The sequence below is a fragment of the Caretta caretta genome, chromosome 9, assembly GCF_965140235.1.
Source record: "Caretta caretta isolate rCarCar2 chromosome 9, rCarCar1.hap1, whole genome shotgun sequence".
Classification (NCBI taxonomy): domain Eukaryota; kingdom Metazoa; phylum Chordata; order Testudines; family Cheloniidae; genus Caretta; species Caretta caretta.
This window is the reverse complement of record NC_134214.1, coordinates 96,475,930-96,503,830: the sequence shown is the minus strand read 5'-3', so window position 1 is coordinate 96,503,830 and position 27,901 is coordinate 96,475,930. Positions and strand designations below refer to the sequence as shown.

The 27,901-nt window shown below is 42.1% G+C and overlaps 1 protein-coding gene across 7 annotated transcripts in view; it reads right to left on the bottom strand.

Moving 5' to 3' along the window:
- Positions 1-239: 239 nt before the first annotated feature.
- ATP11C (ATPase phospholipid transporting 11C (ATP11C blood group)) overlaps positions 240-27,901 on the bottom strand; it is a 118,471-nt gene continuing 90,809 nt past the window's right edge. For 4 of the 7 annotated variants that reach the window (XM_048865365.2, XM_048865364.2, XM_048865360.2 and 1 more), the window contains 8 exons: positions 26,054-26,199; positions 25,506-25,565; positions 23,754-23,881; positions 20,583-20,718; positions 19,114-19,179; positions 17,956-18,059; positions 13,416-13,569; positions 240-4,073 (listed from right to left, as the gene is read on the bottom strand). In XM_048865365.2, the coding sequence (XP_048721322.1) occupies positions 3,933-4,073; positions 13,416-13,569; positions 17,956-18,059; positions 19,114-19,179; positions 20,583-20,718; positions 23,754-23,881; positions 25,506-25,565; positions 26,054-26,199 (935 nt within the window). In that variant the 3' untranslated portion in view covers positions 240-3,932. Of the gene's footprint in view, positions 4,074-7,079; positions 7,185-8,369; positions 8,461-13,415; positions 13,570-17,955; positions 18,060-19,113; positions 19,180-20,582; positions 20,719-23,753; positions 23,882-25,505; positions 25,566-26,053; positions 26,200-27,901 lie in introns of those variants that run through there. The other 3 variants (XM_048865361.2, XM_048865362.2, XM_075132563.1) reach the window with 3 other exon arrangements.

Below are 27,901 nucleotides of genomic sequence, written 5' to 3'. Positions count from 1 at the left end.
TCTGTCGACCCAATCCAGTACCCACTGAAGATAGTGTGAGTCTTTCCACTGACTCCCACAGGGGGTGGATCAGGCCCTATGTGAGGAATAAAGCACTGTGTATTACGTGTAACCGACCACACCTCTCCCCATTTACCTCCTGCATGAAGAACTGCATCTTTTGCTTCTATGATAAACCATTTACTTGCTCCTGCAAATGAGGGTTAGGAGCATCCCAGGAAACAGATGAGGCAAAAATATTATTCAGAACAACATACCAAAGTTTATTGATTACTTCAAGCAGAAGTTTCTGTAACGAAAAAGGGCAAGTTGCATTCATAAAAGATAACATTCACATTCAATATCTGTTATATAAAGCAACACATGTATAAAATTGTATTTTAAGTGGGGAGGGGAGGAAGTAAGTTTGCAGTCCCCCCCCTTTTTTTTTTTTTTTTTAAAAGAAGCTGAAAAATGTTTCTTCTCATCAACTGTGTTTTAGATACACCTTTTTATATGCAACCATATTTAAAAAAAACCCCATAGCTGAGAAGTTGGATGAGTGGCACAACAGTGATACTAATTATATCTTCCACTGGTAGGTAGGTATGCAAATTTGCATTTCAATTTGTATGTAATTCCTGACAATTTATACTATCCTCATACAAAGATTAGTTTATGAAAATGTTCACTAGTACTGCGAGCGAGTCTAGTTACTTTTCTTAACTTTCTGTGTCACTAATCAGTATGATTAATCTGCAGGGAATTGTTAGAAACACTAACCGGTTTCCTTCAAGATTTTCCACCTATAAGCTCTGACTGACCTTTTAGCTCATTACTGAAATGTGCCGTAACAATACAACTTGTATTGTTTTATATGAACAACAATCACGGTATTACTGTGTTACTGTCAAATTATTGCCATTCTGAGCTATCTAATCTTTGGCAGGACCTCAGCTGCAGGACCTCCCTAATTCCAGAATTAATTCTTCTGTTCTCTCTTATACCACAGGTCCCCAAGAAGCAACAGATGTGGGGTTTGCTAGTTTTGAATCCGGAGGGTCATACCTTTACCTGGTGTACATCAGCATAGCTCTACTGGAGTCCGTGGACCTACACCAATACACTAGCTAAGGCTCTTGCTCAAGATAGCCAACCTGCATTTCCAACACTCTACAGCTGGTCTTCTAGAGGTCTGGTGTTAATTCCAGCCCATCCTTGTGGATCCTCACATCAGTTTTGGTTTCAGATGTACATCTACAGTGAATGGTTCACTCTGCACCAGAATTAATTATTTGGAGATGGAAAGAGAAAAATTTGGTTCCAATCAAGCTTACTCTTAAAATGCAGGATAGTTATTCCCCCCTTCCCCTTCCATCAGTACTCCTGAGCACATGCCGCAATCCTGCTCTTGCTGAAGCCAAAAGGAAAAATTCAGCTGGCGTCAGCTGGAGCAGAATTGGATCCCAACAACGCAGAATGCTACACGAAACAAACCAGGAGGGAGGCGGTCCGCGTCGGACTTGGAATGGTCTCAGATCATTGGAAATCTGCCTTTCAGTGCCCACATTTTGAAGATTATGTAAACATACCAACAAACAGAACTGTGCATCGAAGCAGAAAGCTCAGAGTTGGCGAACAGACCATATTGTCAGTGTATCGGGTGGATGTGCCCCTCGTGCTCGAACGTGTAGGCACAACATGTTAGCCATCAACACTGGTGACCAGACAAGAGCTAAGGCTCCCTTCTGGTCCTGTGCGACGAGCCAAAGGAAAAAGGGCCTTGGTTATAGGGACTATGAAGGGGAATGCAATCCCCGCCCCTGTCCTCAGCAAGGAGGGGCTGAGCCGTGGCCACTTTTGCCGTGAATGGGGCTGAGCACTCCCCCATCCATGCTGGGTCTTGTGGGTTGGACACCCCACAGCTCCTGAGGCCTGCTCACATTTCCCCCCGCCCCATGTTGAGTAGCACAGAGCAGTCAGGACGTGCAGGGGTGGCAGAAGCCTCTCGCATGCAGTTTCCGCTCCTTCCCCTTGCTTTCCATGAATGGCAGGCTTTGTGTGACTGCTTAGATATAGATGAGGGTTTGCCTGCAATTACTGGGGGTAGGGGGAGAGAACTCGATCCAGCTTCCCCTAAGGAAACGTCCCAACTACTTCAGAGGCAGCAGGAGAGAGGCCAAGAGACTGAACAGCCGGTCGGTGTTTTTTAAAACCAAGGCTATTACCAGGCATAGAATCAGGTGCGCGGCTTTCTGATCACAGAAGCGCCAACTCCTTTCCAGGTTTAGAGTTTCCAAACTTTTTGAAGGGAGGGAAGGGAAAATCATTTTTTGCAAAATTCTTTTCTGTTGTTCATCGATATTTCATGGAGATGGGAATTTTCTGTCCAGCCCTAATTTCTAGTCTCTCTGGGCATGAGCAAAGCAAAGCCTAAAGGTAAAATTGTCAAAAGTGCCCAAGTCCCACTGACTTGCAATAAGCCTTGGGAGCCCCAGAAAATGGGACTTGCATACCTTGAAAATTTTTACCCCAAGTCTTTTTTTTCCGCTTTATATGGCACAGGGACACCTGGGCCATACAGGATGATGGGGGCATCAACCTGGTGGAAAAATATCATTCAAAAAATAAAATGCCAATTGCACTTAATCTGTGCTCACTCAGGACTTTTTATAATCATAGTAGTATTGTTTTCCTGCATAATAAAAAATAACCAGAAGTTGGTTGCCCAGCATTTTACCTTTATGCTGTGCACACGTGGCATTATTAAATCAACATCTTAACCTGCAATTTTTAAAAAAAATCTGCGGATTTTAAAACCCAGTAAAATGTTACTCAGAGAGCCAGATGCATTTATTCACTTATTTTTAAACTGACCTCCTCTTTTGTTGATGCAGATCATGAAGATTGCAGATTTATCTGGTATTATTTGCAAGCACAATCAATGTCAATGGGTCACTTAAGGCCCGGTTGTGACTACCATTCAGGTCTTGAAGGTGTCGAAACAACTGCAATTACATTCACAGAAGTGTGAGCATAACTACAGAGGCCCAGTTAAGCTTGGGCTGAAAACCTGCCACAACAGAACTTTTATTTAAGATTCTTTCCTGACTAAGGAGATTTTCATGAGTAATAAAGAAATTCTGTGTATTTTCAATACAGAAGGGGAAAGGGTTAGTTATTATGTCTTCCTCCTGTTCCAGAAACAAATCTGGTAACGTGGAAAAGAAGTCCTGCCATATGAAAACTCTTCATTTCTGAGGAGCTGATCAAAATATTTGTTCAGGCTGACACATGCTTCTGCATTTTAATAAACAGAGAACATTTAACAGCTCTAACCCTGCTGTTCGCAACTGGACATTTCACGCCATCAACAGCTCAGTCCGTCAATATTTTCAAGTACTTCTGCTGCGTGGATTTAAATGCTGAACTTTTCTAACAATCACTTCCCGGCTTCAGCTGCTGGTGCACAACTCTCACGAGCAGCCACGGGAGCTGTGCAAGACGACAGAACACGGTTCTAATTTCGGGTCCAACCCAACTTCCATGATGGGAGCCTTTCCAACGTCTTCCACGGGAGTTGGACAAGACCGTGATTAAGCAGAAAGGCTGTGCTACTTCTTTGGTCAGGCAAAAGAATAAGACTTTAGTGGCCATTCACTGCGGTTGGATGAATCTGTAATGGAGGAACCTCCTTCTATTCAGTGGGCATAAGGAGCATCCATGTGTCTCTAAAGTTTCTATTGTTCCATTTTTATGGAATTCTAGATGTCCTTTTCTCCACTCCCGATTCCATGGACTTCTTATGTCCCAGACTTTTCTATTTTCAGACTTTGAAAAAATAAGGGCCGCAGCTGCTTGGTCAGCAAAGCTGCTTACAATACGTGTCATTTTAAAGGAGAACTGTGAGTTCAAACACACGGCTTGTCCTGCGGCACGACAAGGTGCAGTGTTTAAAGTTGTTGCATTTGAGGTACCCTGAGATGGTATTGTTGTGTCAAGTTAGTAACAGCGTCTTTGATCTTCATTTCAGAAATGTATCCATTCTCCATAGGTTTGTAGGACAATAGCATAGGCAGATTAAAGGGTACAGTCTGTAAAATTAGAAGGGAAAAGATGGTTTACTATAATCTTTACATTCCAAAAATCATAGTTGTGTTATTCTAGACAGCCAAGTATTAGAATTTGCTAGGAGAATAACAGGAATGGTGATAAAAAGACAGTGATAAAATGCCAAACTGCATTCACAGTGAAGGGGAGAGAGTAGTGTGACAAATGAATTTGCACGGTTTTCAAAACGCTACATTAGGTCAAGGATTAACTTCTGACTTGCTCTCCCCTGGGATTCTCATATTAATTCAGTCCAGCTGCACCTGGTACCACACTGATTTGTGAAGGGAACCGATCACATCTGATCTGATGTTAATGCAGGCAAATATTTACCAAGAGAAACTCCTGTAATATAGGAAGGATGGGATCTTTCCCAACGAATAGCACTTAGTAGACTAGGGGGAATTTCCTCCCTTTTTTAAAGTTGATTTTTTTCCTGGCTGCTTCTGGTCTAACATTACACATGTGCATAGAATGCACAGCTCCAGTCGAATAGGAGGTGAAAGAGGCTGATATCCATCAAGAGGTGTAGAATAAGGCACGAAAAACTCACTGGCTAGTGTATGTGACCTGAAAAGCAGAACATTTAGGAAGCAATATGCTTCCCAGATGGAAAAATTATTGCAGCATTTAACAACTGAAGAAGTGCGTAATGTCTCTGTGGGAAGATCCTCAGTCAGATCTGAGTGATCAGATGGCTGAAGCTGGCTACAGGCATAAATATTTGACATGCATGTAACACCCCTTTTCCATAAGACTTCTCCCAAAGTAAGCACCGTGGCACACAATTTAACAACCACAGTCTGCTGGGATTGGAAACTGGGCTTCCAAGTAGCCGACATCTTGTTAGCAGGATTCCTAGAGCAACCAACTATGCAAAACGTGAGGCTCAGATGATCAAGCCATCCTTTGGCTGCTGGGTGTCTGCAACACACTGGTGCTCTGATGGGACAGGGGCTACTGCAATATCAGGGTTGCCATCACTGCTTCGGTGCTCCTGCACTGCCCCCAGGTGAGTGGGGAGCGCAGACCTTCTGCAGAGGCTGTATGCCTCAGGGCGTCCACACAAAGATGGGCAAATTATTTGGACCAATGACGCCCTCAAACATCAAATATTTTTCATGGATTGCTGAAAATGTGGAAACAGCCTGTTTTCACTAAGAATTTTTGGAGTGGAAATAGGTGCATTTTTCTGTGCCTCAAAACCGTGATAACATTTAAAAACCTAGCCATCTCTATGGAACCTGGCGTAAAACAAAAATCTGGGTGGCAGAGAACTGCCCCAGCTGGTGACACATTTCCTGCAAAATTCAGCCAAACACAGTGTGACTTTGCCCCACTCACCACTGCAGTTCAGAGAACACTCAGGGGTGCAATGGGATTCCAACTGACTAGCAATGAGATTAGCAGACCTCCGGGCCTAGTACATGTGAAAACCTCACCCCAGAGCAGCCTATAGTCCTGTCAGAGGAGGTGGGCCATTTGCAGGTCTATTTATTTAATCTGGTATGCTGACCAGGCTGCGTGGTCTATCAAAAGAGGAAAAAAATTAAAGACAGCAACCGAGCCAAATGAATCAGACTGCTTGAAAATAACAGCATGCAGCATCCCTAAGTCCAGGAGGTTGTAGAACAAGGGTTCTCAAACTGGGGGTCAGGACCCCTCAGGGACTTGCAAGGTTATTACATGTGGGGTCGTGACCTGTCAACCTCCACCCCAAATCACACTTTGCCTCCAGCATTTATAATGGTGTTAAATATATATTTTGAAGTCTTTTTAATTTATAGGGGGGGTTGCACTCAGAGGCTTGGTATGTGAAAGGGGTCACCAGTAAAAAAGTTTGAGAGCCACTGGTGTAGAACAATCACGGAGTTAAATGGAAGTGACATTTTTATTCTTAGGGCTCTGTTAATAAGGGCATTTATAAAGGGCAGCACCCTCCATTTTTAGCCCACTGGTAGACTTATAAGTAAGCAATCTTTCATTCGGGACAAGACCCCCTCCTTCCTCAAAGTAAGTGTCCGAGCTGGTACTGAGAACAGCAATCCTTGTTTCAGTACAGAATAGTTACACTAAGGAGCAGCAGGGTTAATACTTGGGAGTATGAACATCCAGACTAGCACAAATATTTACTAACGAAGACCAGTAAAAGTAGGCTTTTTAACCTGGAATCTATTTGCCTCAATGGCTCCCTTACTTGCAAATTTATATACAAATACCTTAGGAGGAACAAGAAGACACTTGTAGCAAGGTTGCAGCTTTGTGCTGGCACCTGGCACTGCCTGGCTATGTGACATTTCTTCTACGTGTGAATGAAATTTGGCACTTTTATCGATTTCTACAGCTAGAGGCATAGAGAGTGATTCTAAATATGATAATTAAAAAGCCAAACATGTACTATAGTAATTATATGTCTATACACACACACAAACACAAGTGTGCTGTACATATAATCAAATACAGTACATGTGTAGATTCAATTCTGTTCACATACATTAACATTTCTTTCTCTAATTCTAACAGAAAAGCATGCACTTACAAAAAACCAAACCCATAACCTTTGAATTGATCCAGATGCAATAATGGAATAATTTTAATCATTGGGATTTGGACATTTCATTACAAATACATGAGTATTAAAGTTTTATGATCACTGTTAACATAATTTACTGACTGTATGTTCAGTCTCAGTTGTCTCAATATTACTGAAATAAACTTGGCTTATGCCAATTATACTGTGCATTTTAATTACATACAGTGGGAGCTTGGAACTCTAAAGAATCTGCACACATCTACGGAGGTTCAAAAAAGTTGTTGAGATAGCTCCAAAGATTAAAATGTACACCAAGCATTGCACCTTTCTGTTTTGCAAAGACAGGTGCCCCACACCAACAACTGAGAAGATTATAAAACCTATATTTTAATTGATTTTTGGAACATTTGGTTAATCTGTGCCTTTAAAACCATCCCAATTCTTTTGGACAGGGTACCTGTTACTATACATTAGACTCGTCTGAGAATGTTCTTAAAAGAAGAGGTCTGACAGAAGGTCTGGACGACAGTGAATCAGATTCCTTCCTATTGCTCAGTTTTTTCTGTAATAGTGAGGCAAAAATACTTGAAGCACATGAGAAATGTTCATCTACCCAGTGGTGTAACAAATAAAAGCAGTCTTATTGAATCATTCTGTAAGAAAACTTTAAGTTAAATAATCAAAAAGACTAACCCAAGACATGATTTATAAATGCCAAGATTATGAAATATTGGCCAAATTTTTCAAGTATGAGTGCCAAAGAGTAAGGCACCTTTGGTGAATATGAGTGGTGTGTGCCACAACTTTGAAGATCACCCCCGCTTATTTAGATGCCCAGTTTTGAACATCCAAGTTTGGAAGTTTCTCAGAGAGGGAAAGAATCCATCACCCTCTGCAGTAGTATTTTTGGACACTGAGAAGTATGTGGCAAACACAGCAAGGTGAAAATGAAACCAGCTAGGAACATGCATAAAATGCTCTGGTATCTTACCATCCCCATAGAGAGCAGCTGCAATTGAGAATTGCACTCAGCGTAACTGGTACAAAATCTTTGTTTATTTTGTCGAAACTTTATAGCTTTACGAATAGCAAAATACATTCTTTACTGTCATGTGAGTAAATATTGTTTTGCTAGCCAAAGGAATGTGTTCAAGAAGTTACTGCTAGCCTACGGAATTGGCCAAGTGCGAGATGGACTGTTTGCACACAAATCAAGTAACTGGGAGCACAATCAAAATAAAGTAGATTTTTGTTCCCATGTTTCGAAGAATGCTTTATCTAACGCACTCAAACAGGCTCTATGGGGGAAAAGTGGGTATGTAAAGACAGGGAAAGATCCACAGTTATTTCTCACAACTCCATGAATTTCCATGGAGCTGCACCGGTTTACACTAGCTGACAATCTGGTCCAAAATGCAGATTGTAAGTCCCCTGAGGGTGTAACCTGTCTTACGTCTGTCTGTCTGTCAAGCACCATGCACACCTATGGGTCGTATTAAATAATGAGGATGCATGCAACAAGCACAGCTGAGCTGATGTGCAGCAAGTTGTTGTAAAGCTTTAAATAACGGGATAGCGACACCAAAGGGAAAGGGGTAGACAAAATACATTTAAATGAAAAGGTACCTTTAAAAAACCGTTTATTGCACAAGCAGATCTAAAAACCACAGGTTATCATGGTTATGCATTCAGAGAAGGAAAAAACAGCAGCACAAGCAAACCTGTACTGATTGAGAAAGGAAATCACCTTATTCATTCCAAGAAAAGCTGTGATTGCTGGAAGTTTGAGAGAGCATGAAGATAGTGGATGGTCCTGAAGAAGGAAGGCGTTTCGTTACCTAGTTCGCAACAGCACAAAAAGGTGGAAAATGGCAGCAGAGAGAGAGAGAAATGCAGAAACCAAAAGAAAACATGAATGCACTTTGCATTTCAAAACACTTGCACAGAGAAGCATTGACAAATACAGGCCGAGTGAATAGCAGTGCACTGAAGAGAAACATTACAAAATGGGACTGCTCCAGGGGAAATCCCAGCATGGATTTTGATGGGGTCAGGATTTCACCCGCCATTTTTCAAAGGAGAGACAGGAGTCACTGCTCTTGCTATTCAGACGCACTGGCTTTTGAAATCTTAGCCAGCACGTTGGAAGTTTAGGCACCTGAATAAGTGGATTTTCGACCGAAATCAGTGGAGGCTGCGGCTCCTCGACGCCTTTCAAAATCAGGCCATTTACTTAGGCGTCTAGTTACAGACACAAGCGCCTAACTTTAGACCCTCATGTCCGAAACTCTTGACTACAATTTAGTATTGCTCCTTGAAACATAACATCTTGAAACCCCCATCTTGTCTTTTTTATGTACATACACACCGGGGTGGCCAAACTTACTAACCCTCCAAGCCACATAACGACAATCTTCAGAAATTCGAGAGCCGGCACACAGCTGCCGGGGCTCGAGGCTTCAGCCCCACTTCTGCTGAAGGAGGGAACCACCGAACTACTATGTTGGATGGTAGGTGTCTTGCTTGCCTGTGTGAGCACAAGGGATGAAATCCTGTCCCCAGTGGGTACATCTACACTGCAGACGCGAAGCCTGGGCCCTGACTCAGTTTGAGACCAAGCTCCCCTGCTGTCCACACCCAAATCAGTCTGACGTGAGTCAGCGAGCAGTCAGAACCCAGGTTCTATGACCTGGCTAGGGCACTGGGTCAGTCCAAGTCCTGGTGTGATCTGGGTCCAAGCCCTGTTATTTTGCAGTGTGGACGCAAGACAAGCTGCAGACCCAAGTCAGAAGGGCTGCATGGTGCCATATGGATGTGTTAACACAACTGTGATACCTGGGTCCAGCAACTGTAAACCCAGGTTACAATGCAGTGTGGGTGTTAAAGCACAGGCTTGGATGCACCTAGTTCACAATCCCAGGTTCCGCAGTCCCAGGCTTAAAGTGCAGTGTAGACACACCCCAAAGAAGTCAACAACAGAACTCCCAATGACTTCAGAGGGGTCAGGATTTCACCCTTGGTGAGGAAGTTCTAGCCAAATCAACAGCGGCCTGGCCACAGCTTGGTCAAGGACGCACCTTTTACGCACAGACCAGCCAAGGGATTTTCAATGACTAACTTTTGGGACACAATGCAAAGCTGGAACAACCCCCCGCCCCCCACCAAACTCTACCCCAGAAGGAAATCTTGGCACCAGACTCCTGATCTACTAGATGCTGTCACCTAAGTGCCTACAAGATCCAAATCCTGCTCCCACTAAAGTCAATGGGATGAGGTTTTAGACCCGAGTGTCTTTTCAATCACCAGACTCATTATACCACATTTCTCCCACCTTGAGGAAACTTCCTCACCACCACTGCTGAGATTAAACCATTCTTTTCCTTTGAAATTGGCTCGTCTAACTTCCTAGAAGTCATTAGGTTATATTTTTAGGGTCTTAAACAAAAAACGAAAAAGAAAAGAAAAATTCTAACATGGTGACTCAAGGTCTTAAGAATTGGATGTCACCTACCACCCACCAAGCTGGTTAGCCTTCCTTATAAACTGAAGGGAACACAGGATGAGGACAGATTTTTAAAGAAGAGTCAGATACTGGGTTTCTCGTCTTTGTTCTGACCCATTAATGTTCTCAGAACCAATGTAATAAAGAGTTAAAAGGAAAACAAACACAGGCTGTTGAAACCTGTCTGATAAACATAACAAAGATTCCAACAGTTTTCATTGCTTATAAAATTGAACACTAATAATTGGTTTCACAGATTTTGTTATTTCATAGGCACATGTATTGCACTATCAATATTGTGCCAAGGGAATCTAGCAAGTGTTTTAAGGAAACATCTTTAAGACTTTGATATTTTTAGATCTAGTTAAATACCAATTTTTGGTCAAAATACAGAGACCAGAGAAAAAAATTACCCTGAAAGAAGTGCATAGAGCTTACAGTAAAGTCATACAGGATACCAGAGCACCATGAGAAAAATCTCTTCTTCCTAAACTTCAGTATTTGAAAGTAATTTTACGATTTCATTGAACACAAATTCTGATGAAACTCAATGTAACCATTTATGTTTTAAATGACACTAACATTCTTTTACATTTCGGGTCATTACATTACTAATGACTGCTTAGTAACCTGCTGCTTAGAGATGTGCAAACAGAACGTTGAACCTAAATTGCTAATATACCCCCTCTGAAAATAAATACATGAGTTATGGGAGGAACACAGAATGACAGGCTAAAGTAGCTGAGCATTAGCAGGTGTTAGTAAAGGAGGAGGAGGAGGAGGAAGTGGTGGAGGTGTAGAAGGACGCGGCTAAGAGCTCTGATGTGATGTTGCAGAGATGTTTTTAACGACTGCAGAAGCACATAGCAGGGAACACGAACTTTTCATTTTCGTTAACATAGAATCATAGGACTGGAAGGGACCTCAAGAGGTCATCTAGTCCAGTCCCCTGCACTCATGGCAGGACTAAGTATTATCTAGACCATTCCTGATAGGTGTCTGTCTAACCTGCTCTTGAAAATCTCCAATGATGGAGATTCCACAACCTCCCTAGGCAATTTATTCCAGTGCTTAACTATCCTGACAGTTAGGAATTTTTTCCTAATGTCCAAGCTAAACCTCCCTTGCTGCAATTTAAGCCCATTGCTTCCTGTCCTATCTTCAGAGGTTAAGAAGAACAATTCTTCTCCCTCCTCCTTGTAACAACCTTTTATGTACTTGAAAACTGTTGTCATGTCCCCTCTCAGTCTTCTCTTCTGCAAACTAAACAAACCAATTTTTTTCAATCTTCCCTCAAAGGTCATGTTTTCTAGACCTTTGATCATTTTTGTCGCTCTTCTCTGGACTTTCTCCAATTTGTCGACATCTTTCCTGAAATGTGGTGCCCAGAACTGGACACAATACTCCAGTTGAGACCTAATCAGCGCGGAGTAGAGTGGAAGAATTACTTCTTGTGTCTTGCTTACAACACTCCAGCTAATACATTCCAAAATGATGTTTGCTTTTTTTGCAACAGTCTTACACTGTTGACTCATGTTTAGCTTGTGGTCCACTCTGACCCCCAGATCCCTTTCCGCAGTACTCCTTCCTAGGCAGTCATTTCCTGTTTTGTATGTGTACAACTGATTGTTCCTTCTTGCACCATCTTCCATGCACTTTCTAACCACAGCTGTGCTGGCTTTCAATGTTGGGGAAGTAGGCAAAGATAAACTGGTGCTTTTCACCAACATTCAAAGACAGTTACCACCATTAAAGCTTGCAGCAGACAATTTCTATTTTACAAACAGCCCCTCCCACCACTCTTCCCCTTCTTTTAGCAGAGTGAGACTGGCCTTCAGGAAAAACTGCATCATGCATGGGAAAACCCAGTGTCTTTCTTGAAGAGACAGCAGGTAGTGATAAAGAAAGAGGACAGCCTGGTGGTTAGGGCTCTAGGCTAGGACTCTAGAAAACTGGGTTCTAATCCCAGGTCCACCACAAACTTCCTGTGTGATCTCGGGACAAGTCAGTTAGCCACTGTGTCTCAGTTCCCCAGCTGTAAAACGGGCCACGGGGATTACAGTGGATGAGAAGCTGGATATGAGTCAGCAGTGTGCCCTTGTTGCCAAGACGGCCAATGGCATTTTGGGCTGTATTCGTTAGTAAGAGCATTGCCGGCAGATCGAGGGATGTGATTATTCGGCACTGGTGAGGCCACATCTGGAGAATTGTGTACAGTTTTGGTCCCCCCACAACAGAAGGGATTTGGACAAATTGGAGAGAGTCCGGTGGAGGGCAACGAAAATGATCAGGGGGCTAGAGCACATGACTTATGAGAGGTTTCAGAGTAACAGCCGTGTTAGTCTGTATTCGCAAAAAGAAAAGGAGGACTTGTGGCACCTTAGAGACTAACCAATTTATTTGAGAATAAGCTTTCATGAGCTACAGCTCACTTCATCAGATGCATACTGTGGAAAGTACAAAAGATCTTTTTATACACACAAAGCATGAAAAAAATGGGTGTTTACCACTACAAAAGGTTTTCTCTCCCCCCACCCCACTCTCCTGCTGGTAATAGCTTATCTAAAGTGATCACTCTCCTTACAATGTGTATGATAATCAAGTTGGGCTATTTCCAGCACAAATCCAGGGGAGAAAACCTGGATTTGTGCTGGAAATGACCCAACTTGATTATCATACACATTGTAAGGAGAGTGATTACTTTAGATATGCTATTACCAGCAGGAGAGTGGGGTGGGGGGAGGTATTTTTTTCATGCTTTGTGTGTATAAAAGATCTTCTACACTTTCCACAGTATGCATCCAATGAAGTGAGCTGTAGCTCACGAAAGCTTATTCTCAAATAAATTGGTTAGTCTCTAAGGTGCCACAAGTACTCCTTTTCTTTTTATGACTTATGAGGAGAGGCTGAGGGAAGTGGGGTTATGTAGTCTGCAGAAGAAAAGAGTGAGGGGGGATTTGATAGCTGCTTTCAACTACTTGAAAGGGGATTCCAAAGACGATGGCGCTAGGCTGTTCTCCATGGTGGCAGATGACAGAACATGGAGCAATGGGCTCAAGTTGCAGTGGGGGAGGTCTAGGTTAGGCATTAGGAAACACTATTTCACTAGTCCTGGAATGCGTTAGCTAGGGAGGTGGTGGAATGACACAGGAGTGACACAATGAGAGACAGGGAGCCTCTCACTAGGTGCAAATGGTGCATTGCTACCCTGAAATCTCTCAGGTGTTTAGAAGAACGGACGTGCCTCTTCCAAACAAGGGAAGTGTTGTGGTATATTCTCTCATTCCTTACCTGATGGTTTTTCCTTTTCGCGTTTTTAAAAACTACTAGAAGAATCTCCGGGAAAAGGCTGATAAAGATAAGGAGAATTATGGCCAGCCAGGCTGAGATGGACGTCACCATATGAGCAAATATAAAATACATTCGTTGCTGCTTCAAGAAAGGCCTGAAAGAGAAGGGATACAAACAGGCTCAGACAATACAATCAGCCACTGCAGTTTTCCAGCGAGGTGAGATTCAAATGAAGATTAGCACTTTCACGGGACACATTTTCATACGGAGGAGGAAGGGGGATGTCTACATGTGTAAAGAGGGCAGCGCTTGTGCCTGCAAAGATCCCCGTTGCCGCTGCTTTTATTTTACTCTCTCTTCTAATTCTCATCTGGCTGCTCCGCAAACTACTCTAGAAGCAAATAGTAGCTCCCTCCCAGCAAAGGCTTGGAGCTTCTTTTCCAGTGCCATCCTCCAAGCCAGACACTATTTGTCACAGTCACGCTCCAGCTCCATCCTTGAATTCTCTCCTGATTCTTCTCCTCTTGCTTCTACCTCAGCAACTCCTTCTCTGCTCTGCTGCTGTGTGTCTCTCAGACAGTCAGCTTTTGCCCCTACTTGATGTAGTTTCAATCACCATTATCCATGCTGAGGGCTCCTGAATCTCCCTCGCTATTCAGTCTCCCACCTTTGACAGTCATAGAATCATAGAATATCAGGGTTGGAAGGGACCCCAGAAGGTCATCTAGTCCAACCCCCTCCTCGAAGCAGGACCAATTCCCAGTTAAATCATCCCAGCCAGGGCTTTGTCAAGCCTGACCTTAAAAACCTCTAAGGAAGGAGATTCTACCACCTCCCTAGGTAACGCATTCCAGTGTTTCACCACCCTCTTAGTGAAAAAGTTTTTCCTAATATCCAGTCCCACACCTCCTGCTGGCCACCCTGTGTGGACCCACAGCTTCCCCCTCCTCTTCTCAATCACAGGCAGATGCGTCACTGCCCTCCCTGGAATGTGATGTTTTAGGGCTTGTCTACACAAACACTGAGTCTGTGGCAAGCTGGGGTTTGAATCTGCTCCCACACTTCAACTGCCTATGTAGACCCTGCTGATGCACATTAACAATTCATTCGTGCCCTTTGATCTAGTCCTCTTTGTAAGGAAAGCAGATAAAAGCTCAGTAATAAAGAGTTATTGCGCATTGCTGGTATGGGGTAGATTCACAGCCCAGCTTGCCGTGAACTAAATCTTTGGGTAGACGAGCCCTTATTCAAACTCTTTCCTCTTCTCCATTCAGACAGGCCACCTAACCATGTCTGTTTTCCCCCTAAAACCACAACTCTAGGTGCAGCCCTTTCCTCTCCACTCAGCAGCTGAAGCCTTTGTCCAGGCATTCAGTATCACACCTTCCTCCTCAACTCCTGCAACGCTGGCGTCCATCGTCTCCTGCCTTTCATCCTACTCTCCACCAAGCCAGCCAAAATGCTGCTGCCAGGTCATGCTCTCCTGCTACTCTGACCACATCACTCCAAGGCCCTTCTCAGCCCCGCTACTGTCTGCACCTCAGCTCTCATGAGTGTTACTACTCTGGCCGCCTGCTGCCTTAGATGTCCCTTTTGTAACCGTCTATGTCTCAGCTACATATGCATCTGGGCTTTGCTTGCAACACTCTGCCATTTTTCCTGTTAGCCGCCGCCACCACCTTCTCCTTCAAAATCTCTCCTTCGTGCTCTGTTTCTACCAGTGTAAAAACAGACTAACTATTGAAATCAGTCGTTTCCCCTGATTTCAAGTGGTGAAACTCAGAAGAGAACTCAGCGAGAGGATCTCTTTTCGTTACCTCTCATCTTTCCAACAGACAAGCTAGATCAGGTCAAACATCCGTTAAATGCACCAATGCGCGTATGTTACATTCAGATTGTGCTAGAGTCAGAACAGTATTTTTGCAGCTGGCCAGAAACTCTGGGATTATGTAAAAAAAGTTAATCCTGAATCTATTCCAACTGCTTGTTGGAAAACGCCCCCCAGGCAGGGATTACTGCTCTCTAAACACACACAGTTTCATCTTACATTGCAATCACCTCATGCATTTTCAAAACATGTTTACTTCGGCTTCTCTTTGAAGACATTCTCAATTACCTAACTAAATGGTAGTGCGTGTGTAATAATTAGACTCTTTGGAGAGTCATCGCTTGTCATTTTTCCTGCCTGTTTTTCTCTCCTACCCCTATTCCCTTATTTTCCGTCTCATTTTTGACTGGGGGGGAGAATTTTCAAAAGTGCCCAAGTCTCAATTTCAAAAGTAGGCACATGGGAGCCGAAGCCCATTGGCTTTCAATTAAATGTAGAGTCTAAAGAGCCTATAGCATTTTGAAAAGGAAAACTCTGAAAATTTTATCCTGATCTCAAAAAGGCCAAATCAGCTTTCACTGCTTTTAAGGTTTCCCCCATATGTTATCTCCTCACTATTTCTCGGTCATTAACATTTGCTATGATCTTAATCCCTGAATACTAAGAGCAAGGCATTTTGATGCCATCTCTAAGAAGCAAAGACAAACACTGACTTCTGAAATGAGGTTTTACCTTGTGTAGTCTGTACAGTAAAATGCACAGAACATTAATATTAAGGAAACTATTATTGAGAAAAGTTACCCAAAATACATCATTTTACCTGAAACTTGGACTCAAGAAGAGCTTTCTGAGATGGTTTTTAGTGGTGGAAGTCCAGAGACTCAAGGCCCCCGGAGGGTTAATTGTATCTTTCCACCTCTCCTGATGACAGAGGGGAACTGACAGATGCATGGGAAGGAAGCCTCATACATAAATGAGGACAAGAATTCTAAAGCATCAGTTGTTTAGCATTAGCTCAAAATATTTAGCTATGCAAAGTAAACGCTCCAGTGGAAAATTCATGAATTTCAGCATAATGAGATAGCTGGTAAGATTACAGACAAACATCTGTTTAACATCTTAGAGTCCAGAGCAAACGATGCCCGTAGCCCTGAAAGTTACCTGAGCTTGTTTATTAGCAGACAGAGACTGAAAAATGGACCCAGCACCTACTGGCTTGTGGGCAAAGCCTACAACTCAGGGTGCTGTCCCTACCAAATAAAGGAATACAATGGCTGAGTGCTGTTTATTGCAGGGGGACTCAGTCTGAAGCATATTAAATAGAAAGTTGCCTAACAAGTTTAGTTTACTCTGGTTCACCTGCTTTTGTTAGACCCATTGGGTAAAATGCTAGCCCTACTGCAGTCAATGGGAGACAGGCCTGTCTCTTCCTGGCTTCATTCCACATTTTCCCCCTTACGGGGTATCACAGAGTATCAATTCCTGCATTATTTCCGTTGTCTGCTTCCTCTGTTCTCCTTCCCCCTCCACTAGCATCTTTCCCACAGTGTGTGCTTCATCTCCACTACTTTTTCTCTCTCTCCCCCTCCATGTCACCCATCCACCCACACAGCGTTTAAAATATTTACTAGGACAAATTAAGATGATGGCCTTAACATCCAAGAATACCCCCAGGTAAGAAACCAAACCCCCTTCTTCACCAAAGCTCTTGGATTCACGCCAACGTGTCATTTGTTTGCAAGCTCCATCTTTTGTAGACCCCAGCGAATAGGTGTCTGATCAATCCAAACTCTTCTGGCCACTGGAAGGGGAAGGCCCCCATTCCCCCACCTTCCCTACCCCACTACACATGACCCACAGCTCCCTGGTTGCTGCTCAGGTAATAGTGGTCTCCACTAACCTACCTACTAGCTTTCCCTAAGGAGTAGGGAAATTTAACCGGGGTCTCTTAAGTGACCCTGTTTCCCACAGGGAACTCACAGTAGCAGCAGTGAAAACTGACAAGATTCAGTGTCAATTTCCACTTGGTTACAGCATGGGAAAGCCATGAGCAGCAGCAGCATTAGAATGGTCTGTCTGAAGACTGAGGAAGACAGCTCTGCATCATATCGCATGTGAAAGGTTAGGTTTACAGCCAAGGGGCTAGAAACTCCATTTTTGTTTTTAAAGGTAAGCTTTGCTTCTGTACAGGTTGATAGAAAGCTGTTCCAAGCAAGTACGATCACCACAAGCAAGTGGCTTTTACAAGCTCTGTTAATACACAGTGAGAGTTCCTTGACTTATCTCAAAGGATAATGAATCACTAATTCCACCATCACAAAAACAAAACAGAAAACAAAAAAACATCCCCAGCAGTTAGGTATTACTGCAGTTGCCATGAAACAAAAAATAAGACAGTTTCACATTTGGAAACCATCATCTAAAGATGTTCATTAGCAGACGTACCAACTTTAAGCTCAGTCTGCTTCTTGGTGATTTTCTTCCACGCAGTTTGCACTATTTGCTGTATATTAATCAGCATCTGATACTAAAACTACTTACTGATTTTAGGGATCTACCATTTTAGATTAACAACATTTCCCACCCACAATCACTGGATTCCTGCAGTCCCATCACACCCATGAATTCGGCCATCTCTTTCACACAATGCAAGCACTGCACAGTCACCTAAAGACAAAACAAAAAAATCACTGAAAGAAGAAAGATACTTGCCAAATGATTCCTCCCCAAAAGAACGAGAAAAAGACATAAAAGGCTAAGGAGCCCCAAATCACAAAGTGGTTCATCCAGGTCCAGAATCGAGTATCTAACGCTAGCTATATAGGTGAAAACAACAAATGGAATAGTAGTTAGTTACAAAGTGTATCTCCAGTGCCATATATATCACAAATTTTTCTTCACATGCAGTAGAGAGTCTCCTTCCATTCATGTAGATGTCTAAATTCACTAGTCAATTGTCTCTTAGCAAAGGTTCACCAATGGAAAAACTTGATGTGCACATTGGCACAACACCAACAAAAGACCCTCCCTGATGAGCTTTAAGTCATCACTGAAAGGCTTCACTGAAAAAGCCTGACACCACTCAATACTCCATCTGGGAAATGACTGTGTTGTGAGTATATTCTTCCCACACGCACCACTTGCTCTTCTGAACAATGGGTCAGAAAACTCTTGAAAGGTCTTTGGTGAAAAGGCTGCATCTTCCCTAATGATGCCTGGGAATTCTGTGGGGAACAAACCGGGGGCTGACGGATGTAACAACATGATGCTCTCTTGCTTGAGGTAATGGACTGGCAGGCAGTAGCAGACTCAAACCTCAAACCATAATCTAACCATTTCAAGGGGACAAAGACTGACCCTTTGCCAACGCAGGCTGTATATAGCACACAGTTCACTGCACCCTGGATCCTTGATAAAGACTTTGGGTTCTACTGCAATACAAATGATTAAATTATTATGATTTGGCAAGTGTATTTTTATGGCAGAGCTCCAACTCATTGAAAAATACTGGAGCCAAGACTGGGTAAAGAAAATTTTTCTGTTGTATCTCTCTCCTTTCCTGAGCTGAAAACCCCAGAGGTGAAGGTAGGGAAGAAAAGGCAATAGAACAAATTCATAAGTACTAGGGGAGAGAACAAACCCACACATGAAAAATCTAGACGAGACTATAAATTGTGAGAGAGACATTGTACAGTAAAGAAATGACGGACATTTTAAATATACATAAGAATCGAAGATCCAAAACCTTAAGGAAATAAATGTCACTGGTACATTATAGCATAAAGTGTATAATTTTACACTACTGTACACACAAATTTATTTCCGCTATCATCTTTCAATGGCATATTGAAAATAAAGGAAAGTTCTAACCTTCAGAGTGACGGTGAACACTAATATAGTGAAAACAATAGTTCCAAACGTCCAGTTCCCAAAAACCTGAAAAACACATTAATCGCCATATGTATCTTTGTCTTGTTGGAAAAACAAAACAAACTACACAATTAGTAACTAGAGTGGGTAAAATTCAGTCGAGTGACTTATTTTAGAGTCAACTATACAAAGTTATGTGCCACCATATGCTCTTGTAAAGCTAGCTGCCCATTACAATATTCCTATGCCATGCAGTACCATACAAACAATTAACTTGTTGTGACAGTAACAAAATCTTCTACCAACAGCCATGTTTATCAAGAACGTAAGTCACTTGGACCACCGTAGTTAGGTGATTTACTCAGTTTGTGCTTTCTTATAGTACGGAACCCATAACAGTAGCCGTACTTTTCGTGTAACTTTGTTCCATTTGCTGAACATACTGATTGATATTTTCAAACTAGAATATTCTGAGTTTGCTTGTTTCCAGATACTAGTGACTACGCACAACAAAGAAAAGCAGAGACTGCATATATATCCGAATGATGGCAATGAATGGGACAGATGCTTACCATAGGCTGTCAAGATCTGAATGCATACATTAAAACAGAAAGTGAAATGCAAAAGTTTTAAAAAATGCAAAAAAATTAAAGTTAATAGGAGCGAAAAAGGATTCAATCGAACATACATGGATATTATGATTAATTGCTGGTAGTAGTCCTTACAGTCCTAAGTAGTTACAAAACAAGACATACCCACTTAGCTCGTTTTCAGAGAGTCACGCAGGCTCAGCCTCTCAAATCATTTACAGAGCATACTAGCGCAAAACAAATTCATTTGAACAGAACAAGAATGATAATAGAAAGTCACCCTTGACGTATGTACGGGCGTTGCAATTACAGTACACTGGGTTAACTGTATTATAAAATGAAACTTATAAAACTTTTCCAAACATTCTATGCATACGTGTTTTAGATCTGCATGAAATCAACCCACAATCCAATAGCTTCTCTCAGAATATCAACTTTCGAAAGAGCTCCTTTGGCATGGTTAAGTTTCACGACAAACCAGAAGGTTTGAAGTTGACGGGCCTCATCGTGCTATCATTCTGCACACAGAACTCCCCCTAGAAGTTTTGAGCCAAGTCTAAGTAGGAGATGGTCTCATGGGGTTGACTGACAGCAATCACATTTGTATATGGGGTTGTTGTACCTAGACAGCATAACCATTTCTAAATTGTTTACATGGCAAGCTGGAAGAGGCTTCACATACAGAGAATAAAAAAAAAAAAATCTTTCCTAATTTGGTTTACAGATCTAAATTATTCCTGCTCTACTAAGGGAACTCATGACTCCATCATAAGACAAGACTCCAGACACATTCCACTGACTGATACAAACACATACTATACAACGTGTACAGAAACACACACACTAATATACTCAACGGGTTTATTTTTATTTTTTTACCTTTCCATTATCTTCTAATGATGAATTTTGAAAAAGAAAGTAAACTCCAAAGAAAAACACAAGTCCTTCAAAGGTGCCTAGAAAGGTCCAGTATAAGAAAGGCTTCCACTGTAACATGGCATTATCGGAAATTTTCCTGTCAAGAAACAGAGTGGCATGAAAAATCACTTTCACTTGTTCAGAGTCTTTCCACTGACTTCAGTGGGGGTTGAATCAGGCCCTTCATTTTGGTGGCGAGATTTGTGTGACACAAAAGTAAGTGTCTCACTCTCGGGAGAGAGCACAAACTATCTGAGAAAGCTATGACCGCTGTGCCTCAGCATATTAATGCATTTCCCCCCTTTCACTTTCAGAGAAGTCACTTCAAACCCTGATGCAGTCCAAACTGAAGATAGTGGGTTGCGCTATTATTCTATTCCCATGTTACAAAACTACTGCACAACTTAGCACCTGTAAATTTCAGCAGCTGAATTTTAAAAAAGGGCAGTAATAAAGGAGTAATTGACATGATCAAATGAATTGCTAGCCTCTCGCCATTTGGTCCTGCCTAATCTACATTTTTCAAAAGGTAAAATTTCCTCAAGTTCAGAAACATTAATCCTAGATATTGTGGAGCTAGCTGCTTTCCCTTGTTAAGGAAAATGCTCGGGCTGACAGCAACCTGCTGAACTGTATGCAAAATGTACATGAGCATGGGGGATTTTGTTGGGGCGGGGTTAATTTAGATACGAGATCTGGCACTTAAAACAACAGTCATTACAGGGCTCTGGGACACTTTCACAGAGGGCTCTGCTGATGTTGTAGAAATGAGCTCCCTCTGGTGGAATATCTCAGTGTACCATTTCTTCTTGTCCATTTCCAAAGAATCCCAGAACAATGCACGTATACCAGAGGAATGGAGAGATTCCAAGCACTGCAGGCTTTGATTACTGCCATCTATAAGTAACAATTGCTGGATAGAAAAAAAAACAGGTTCTCCCCAAATCTCTAGGAAATATACCCCCCCATTCAAGAGAAGCTTTTATAGTCTTTTTATTATTATTATTATTGCTGGGATTTGGAGGGTTAGCTGGAGCTAGAAAAAACAGAACAAAAACCCAGCATGTAAGTGAAAAACAGCAACTTCCCCACCCCCCCTCCCCTTATAACTATAGATGTATTACTTCAATTTCCAGCAGGCTGGATTCTGCAAACAGCTGTAGCACTGAACTATAATTATCGTTCATAACACAAAAAGAACAGGCGTACTTGTGGCACAAGTCCTCCTTTTCTTTTTGCGAATACAGACTAACACGGCTGCTCCTCTGAAACCGTTCACAACCCAGAGGCTTACTTCAGTCCCATTATGATGTGGCAAAGGCAATGCAACAATAAGCCAAAAGAGGAAGACGTTCTGTAATTTGTGTTTCTGAGAGAAGGTCGTTTCGTAACGGGGCTAACACTTGAGGTCAGGAAAATCAACGGAGCTTCTTTCCTGCACGTTTTATTTTGTCTTTGCATGGATGTCCTGCAGCGCTTTTTCATTCACAGGATTTTTATAAAAAGAAAAGGAGTACTTGTGGCACCTTCAAGACTAACCAATACAGTGGCTCAAAATTCAAGCTCTGCAGAACAGCCACTCGGCATTGCCTACAGCAGTTGAACTGCAGTCACTTTGTAGTCAGCCACACAGGCAAAGTCACGAGGATTCAAATTAGAGCCAGCTTCTTGTAAAATTAATTGGTTTTTCTTTCAGGCTCGCCTCCCTTTGTATTCTCACCATTCCCTAGCCGGTCAGGTGAGTGCATTTGCTACACAGTGTTCAGCAAGGGTCTAAAAACATGCCATGGTGTTTTGCCAAATGGAAGGAGGGTAGCAGAGGACGTTTGCCAGTCAGACACTTGAGCACCTATTTCAAAAGCAGGCAAAGTCCATCGCATACGTTTCCTTTTTGAGATCTAAGGCAGATTACATTCTGACTCCACACGAGTGCCTGGTGAATAGTGATAGCTGGCTCCTGTCTGGGACAGGGCTGTTGGCTCGAACAGGCCGCTGCTACCATGACAGATGCCAGCCATACAGCTTGGCGCACTTTCCTGTCCTGCACAAATACCACAGTGACAGACACAGCATAAGACCCCGAATAGAAAAGAACGGCGCAAGCCTGAATTTGTTTCACTCTAAATGCGGATGATAATCTCTGCAGTTTACTTGGGGGCATGGGCAACCGGAAAACTGGGATCAGCTGTGTGCTGACAGTATGTTAATAAGAGAGTCTGAGAAAAAAGTGCCTCCTTTAGCCAGTGATAAAGGGATGGCGACAGGTGTGTGTGTACATCAGCGGCTGGTGGAGAGGAAGGGGAGGGAGGGAGAGAGAGAGAGAGAAGATTGGAGAATCTATGCATTTGGTCTCCCATGAAAAACCATAGGCTCTCTGACAGCCTTTACTAAGGAAGGTGGCAACCCCCCAGAAAAGAAAGACTTCTATTAACCAGCATTTTTCCCTAGCAATGTTTATACTTTGTTCCTGAAAGCTATTGTGGGACCAAAAGTCTTTGGCATTTAGCACTTGAAGTGCGGATTAAGGCCTTGTTGAGGGAAATGTAGGAAGACATGGGGAGGATTGGGAATAAATTAACACTAAGTACGGATCTAGCTCCCTACATGCCAGACTTTCAGAAATATGCATCTCTTTGCGTGAGTGCATCTCTTCTCTGCTCATCATGACATGCCTTCCGCACTCCCATCACCTGCTCGCATGTCACTGGCTGGCTCAGGAATAATACCCACTTTGTACAAGACACGGCAGTAGAGGGGCTTTTCCCATGGAAAGTGAAATTGCAGTCATAGCACGGCACACCTTTGCACCAATACAGCAATGAGCTTCTGCCTTGTTTAAATGTATTGGAGAATGCTACAGTGAATAAGGGCCCCTTCAAAATGGCTACAGATAAGCCACAGGACCTCAGAGTAACACGCTAGTTCCAAATCTCATCTCAAAGCGACAGAAGGACCTGAGCCTTTTTGGTACTCTTCTGTTCCCTCCTGCCACTTCGCAGAGGCGGGACCGGAGTATCTGGAGATCAACAGTGTCAAACGTTGCAAAATTAATCTTACTAACAAGTCTTAATCTCTGCCAGAAAGTTAATGGCAAGAGCATGCTGGGAACTTGCAATACCCTTTGTTACTTACATATACAATCTTGGATCTGAGGTCAGAGTTTCAATGTTGATATGCTGCTCCAGTAGACTGTAGGCCAGGATAGGTAGTGATGTGAAGCAGATGTTGTACATTGTAAGGTAAGCAGCATCATACAGAGGCTTAAAAAAGGCAGAAGGGAGTGAATAATATTAACAGAAATGTCCCCCTTTACTTTAAAAATTTCCCACTAAAAAGAGAAAAAGCTTTCCTATTCTTACCCTCCACACACACAGGACAGTTCATATTCTTGTCAAAGCAACAAACAAATGACTAACTTAGCCCAATTCATGCTTGAAGGCAACAGGGTTAAAGGCAAGTTGTATTTGCCTTTACCGCTGTTACAGTTTAATGACAAAAGTCCTGTTTCTGCCCCAACTGAAGTCAAAAGGCAAATTTCCAGCAAGCTTGATGGCTGCTGGATCCAGTGATACTTTCAGATTCCAAATTTAAAATGAGGTTCCTTCTGTTAATCAAACACTCCCCTGCAGTCTCATTCTTCACCTTTAATATGGGAGCTGGAAGGTCTAGTATAAAAGCAACTCGAAAAGAAGTCTAAGAGTGATGTGGTTGTCATTCTGAGTATTACCAAGAAGCAGGGATCTCAAAAAGACAGTGGCTGAATTTGTATCAATTTAATACAGTCTTTCAGCCACTTTCATTATGTTCCCAGTCTTTTCGCTCAGGTTCAATGAGGGCCACTGGAAAGTTGAGCTTGAGAGCATACACGGGAGGCTTTGTCAGTGAAGCAAGCCTTTTTAGGTTGTAATTAAAGAGCAGTTGAGCCCATGGGATTAACAAATTAAAGTGGCCTGGTTAAAATCTTGGACTTATTGTTTTAGGAGTGCAGCATGGGAAGGTAGGAGGCAAAGTGATTTTAGAGCAGCCACTTCCTACCTTGTCAACAGCTGCTCTCTTGTTTGGATTCTAATTAATACAGTTGAGACCTCCTAAACCACTTTAACAAATGCACATGTTCTGTCCTCGGCACCTGCTCTCTGAAAGATTCCTTGTTAGACTATGACCAAGAAAAGCCTCTTTTTGTTTCAATGGAAGTCATTTTCTAATTGCCTGAATGGTTTTGCTCTTCCTTCTGATTGCTCCTGGGGCAACCCAGAGACAACAAACAAATGCACAAATGAGCACAGGAACCCCAAACTGTTGTTCCAAAACCTTTTTTGTTTTTTATGTTGGTCACATCATCCCACCTGTCACAAAGTTCTACACAGCTGGGCAAAATGTTCTACACAGCTGAGGCACTCGTTTGGACTAGTCAAAGACAGGTTCACTATTTTATTTGAGACTAAGTCCTCAACGGGTTCATTATTTTAAAGCTTATTGTTAAAAAATAAGCTCCTCTACTTAGTCCTGTAAGAGACATTTTTAGTACAAGGAGATACAATACTGTGGCTTTGTTCTTTTATAAAATAGAGGAAGTGATGTCAACATGAGTTAATAGCAAGACTTTCTAAAAACGTTCTCTTTTTACTTTTGGAAAATGCCCACCTGTGCATGGTTGGAAAAAAAAGAACAGTTTGGAAATTCTTTTTTAAACAAAAAGTTATACCTCAAATATTTAATGTTCCAAATCTGTTGCTTAGCAATTAGATTACAGTTTCCATTAAGTGGCATCTTTGATAAAGTTAGTTGGAGAGCACGCAGGATAACAAAACCAAATCTCAACTATGGAATTTCACTTTCTGACAGTTTAGAGTGTGTTTTTATCAACTTGTTATTGGAACATACCTGTTGCGAGAATCCACAGAAGAACTGGTACAAAAATTGTGGTAAAATGAAGCAAAGGTTCTAGAAAAAGTAGAGACAGATTTTAGTAGAGAAGCATCTTGTGTTCTTAAGAGCCATTTGATTTTTAAATATAAATCTGAATTATGCTTCACATTTACTGTATGATCATATAGAAAACATTTAAGGCTAAAAATTTAGCTACGAGACATGAAGCTAATACTACTTGGATTGTAAACTCTTTGGACCATCTCTTTGTTGCTATGGAAAGACAAACAATACAGCTTTAATATTTACAGTGGGCACTGTGTAGAACACTGGAACAAGCCCTACAGCAGAAGATTAACACACAGATTGTGTACAGCCCGTAACCGTAAGACATATATTACTAACTATACCACTAATGATGTATTTTTTTAAAGCTACAAAGAAAAATGAACGACAAAAAAGTACTACAAAACAAACTTTAGTGGGCTTTGCAACTGGTCAGGGAAAATGCCTGAGTAGTGTTCAATGACACAAGCTTTGTTAGCTGACTGGAAAATTCTTACCTTATAGAAGAAATACTGTACAAGGTGTGCTATTCTCACGTAATATAAATGCCCGTGTCCTAGTAACAATTTTCTTAAATGCTTAAACCTCGGCACAGCATAGTCACTGTTTCTTGCTGCCTGACGACCTTCTTTGCCTTTTATACCTGAAAGACACATAAATGTGGTGAGCGATTGACAGGGTGCTGGAATTTAGATTCAGACCAGCCACCTGATTTGCTAACACAGTTTAACCTTCCAAACGACAATAAATATATAAAAAAAGACTTGCCGATTTCATAACGTTTATATGAAGGAAGCACTTGTCACCTCCCCCAGGATCCCAACGTGCTCGGCAGACTGCCATTCAAAACAACAGTGCCATTCTGGGGCGGAGATCACCAGACAGGTGAACTAGGAAGTAAAATCCTAACTCTCCAAGGATCATTACTGTCCTTCACAACAGTAAGGTCTTTTATTCTGAAGTTCTTATCCAGCAGGCCCTAACAAAATAAACTGCAAGGAATGGAGTTTATCAGATGGTTAAAGAGTGGGAGTTGAGTTTTGCCTGCATCCTTGCCAGCATTTAAACATGTAGTTCTATGCATTCTAGTTATTTCACTGCAGATACTTAGAATACTAAGCCTTCCCCCCTTATATAGCTGAGCTCAAGACAGCTGATTTTGTTCAACTGACAGGTACATTTAGTGAGGAAGTCATTTCAATGGCCAGGAAGGATGACCCCATCTTTTCTCTTCCATCCTTCCCGTCTCAGTGACAGTCAAGTTCTCTAATGTTTCGACTACCTCTGGCAGCATTGGAGAAAATCTCAGATTGGTTCCAACATGAGATCAGTCATAAGAAAGGGGCGAACACATTAACATCATTGGAAATCAATCTTTGGAAAGTAGATTTTGATCCACTGTGGTGAATTACAACCAGCTGTAGGCAGCAAAACAGCATTCCAATGAATTTACAAACATCCAGTTAAAGAATATAGGCCAATTTCAGCACACCTGGGCTAATCAGATGCTAATCCAATTAAGTTTTCAGGCCCAAAGCTAGCAATGATGAGAAGAGTAGAGAAAGTTATACATTTGGTTTAACCTGGTGCCCAGTCCTGTTTCCATTGCCATCCACAGCAAATCTCCATTGATTTCAAAAGGGGAACAGAACTGGGCTTGAGTGGGATACAACAGGAAAAGCCAGAGAAAGGTGCAAGAAAGCGGGAATGAACCAATATTATCTCACACCTTCATCGCTTTGACTGCTACATTCCCTCCTTGCAACAATTTGACATTGAAATTGCACTCATTTTATACTGATTGCCAAATTGATGAGAAAGCATTATTTTGCCCCTTAAATCTGCTGTCTGACAAACTGATCCATGCAATTTGCATGACCCCTGAATTGGGCCCTGTATTTTCTGAATGGAAAATGTAGCTTATTTACTTATAAATCGGCATCTTGCTTTAAATAAAAGTTTCCCATGTACCTCGAGCAAGCAGCAAATATTTTCTTCGGGAGGAATCCTGGCTATTTTGAAGTCAATGGCAAAAACTCCCATCGGCTTCAATGGGCCCTGGATTTAACCCTTTGCATTCAGAAACAGTTGTTATATTTTACAATCCTGTAATCTAAACCCTTAAGAATTGATTTCTCATCTTGCAAACATGGTACAGGCAGAACATGTTTAAAACCTTTCATTGGACAGCTCTCTCATATTTTCAGCAGTGGGAAACTGGACAGGCATTCCTTGTTACCAGAAAATCCCTGGCAAATCCCTGTACGCTGCACGAAGAGTGTAGAGCCATGTGTTTAAAGATACTTCGAGTGCATCAAGGATCTAGCATCAATGCTTCATGGGTC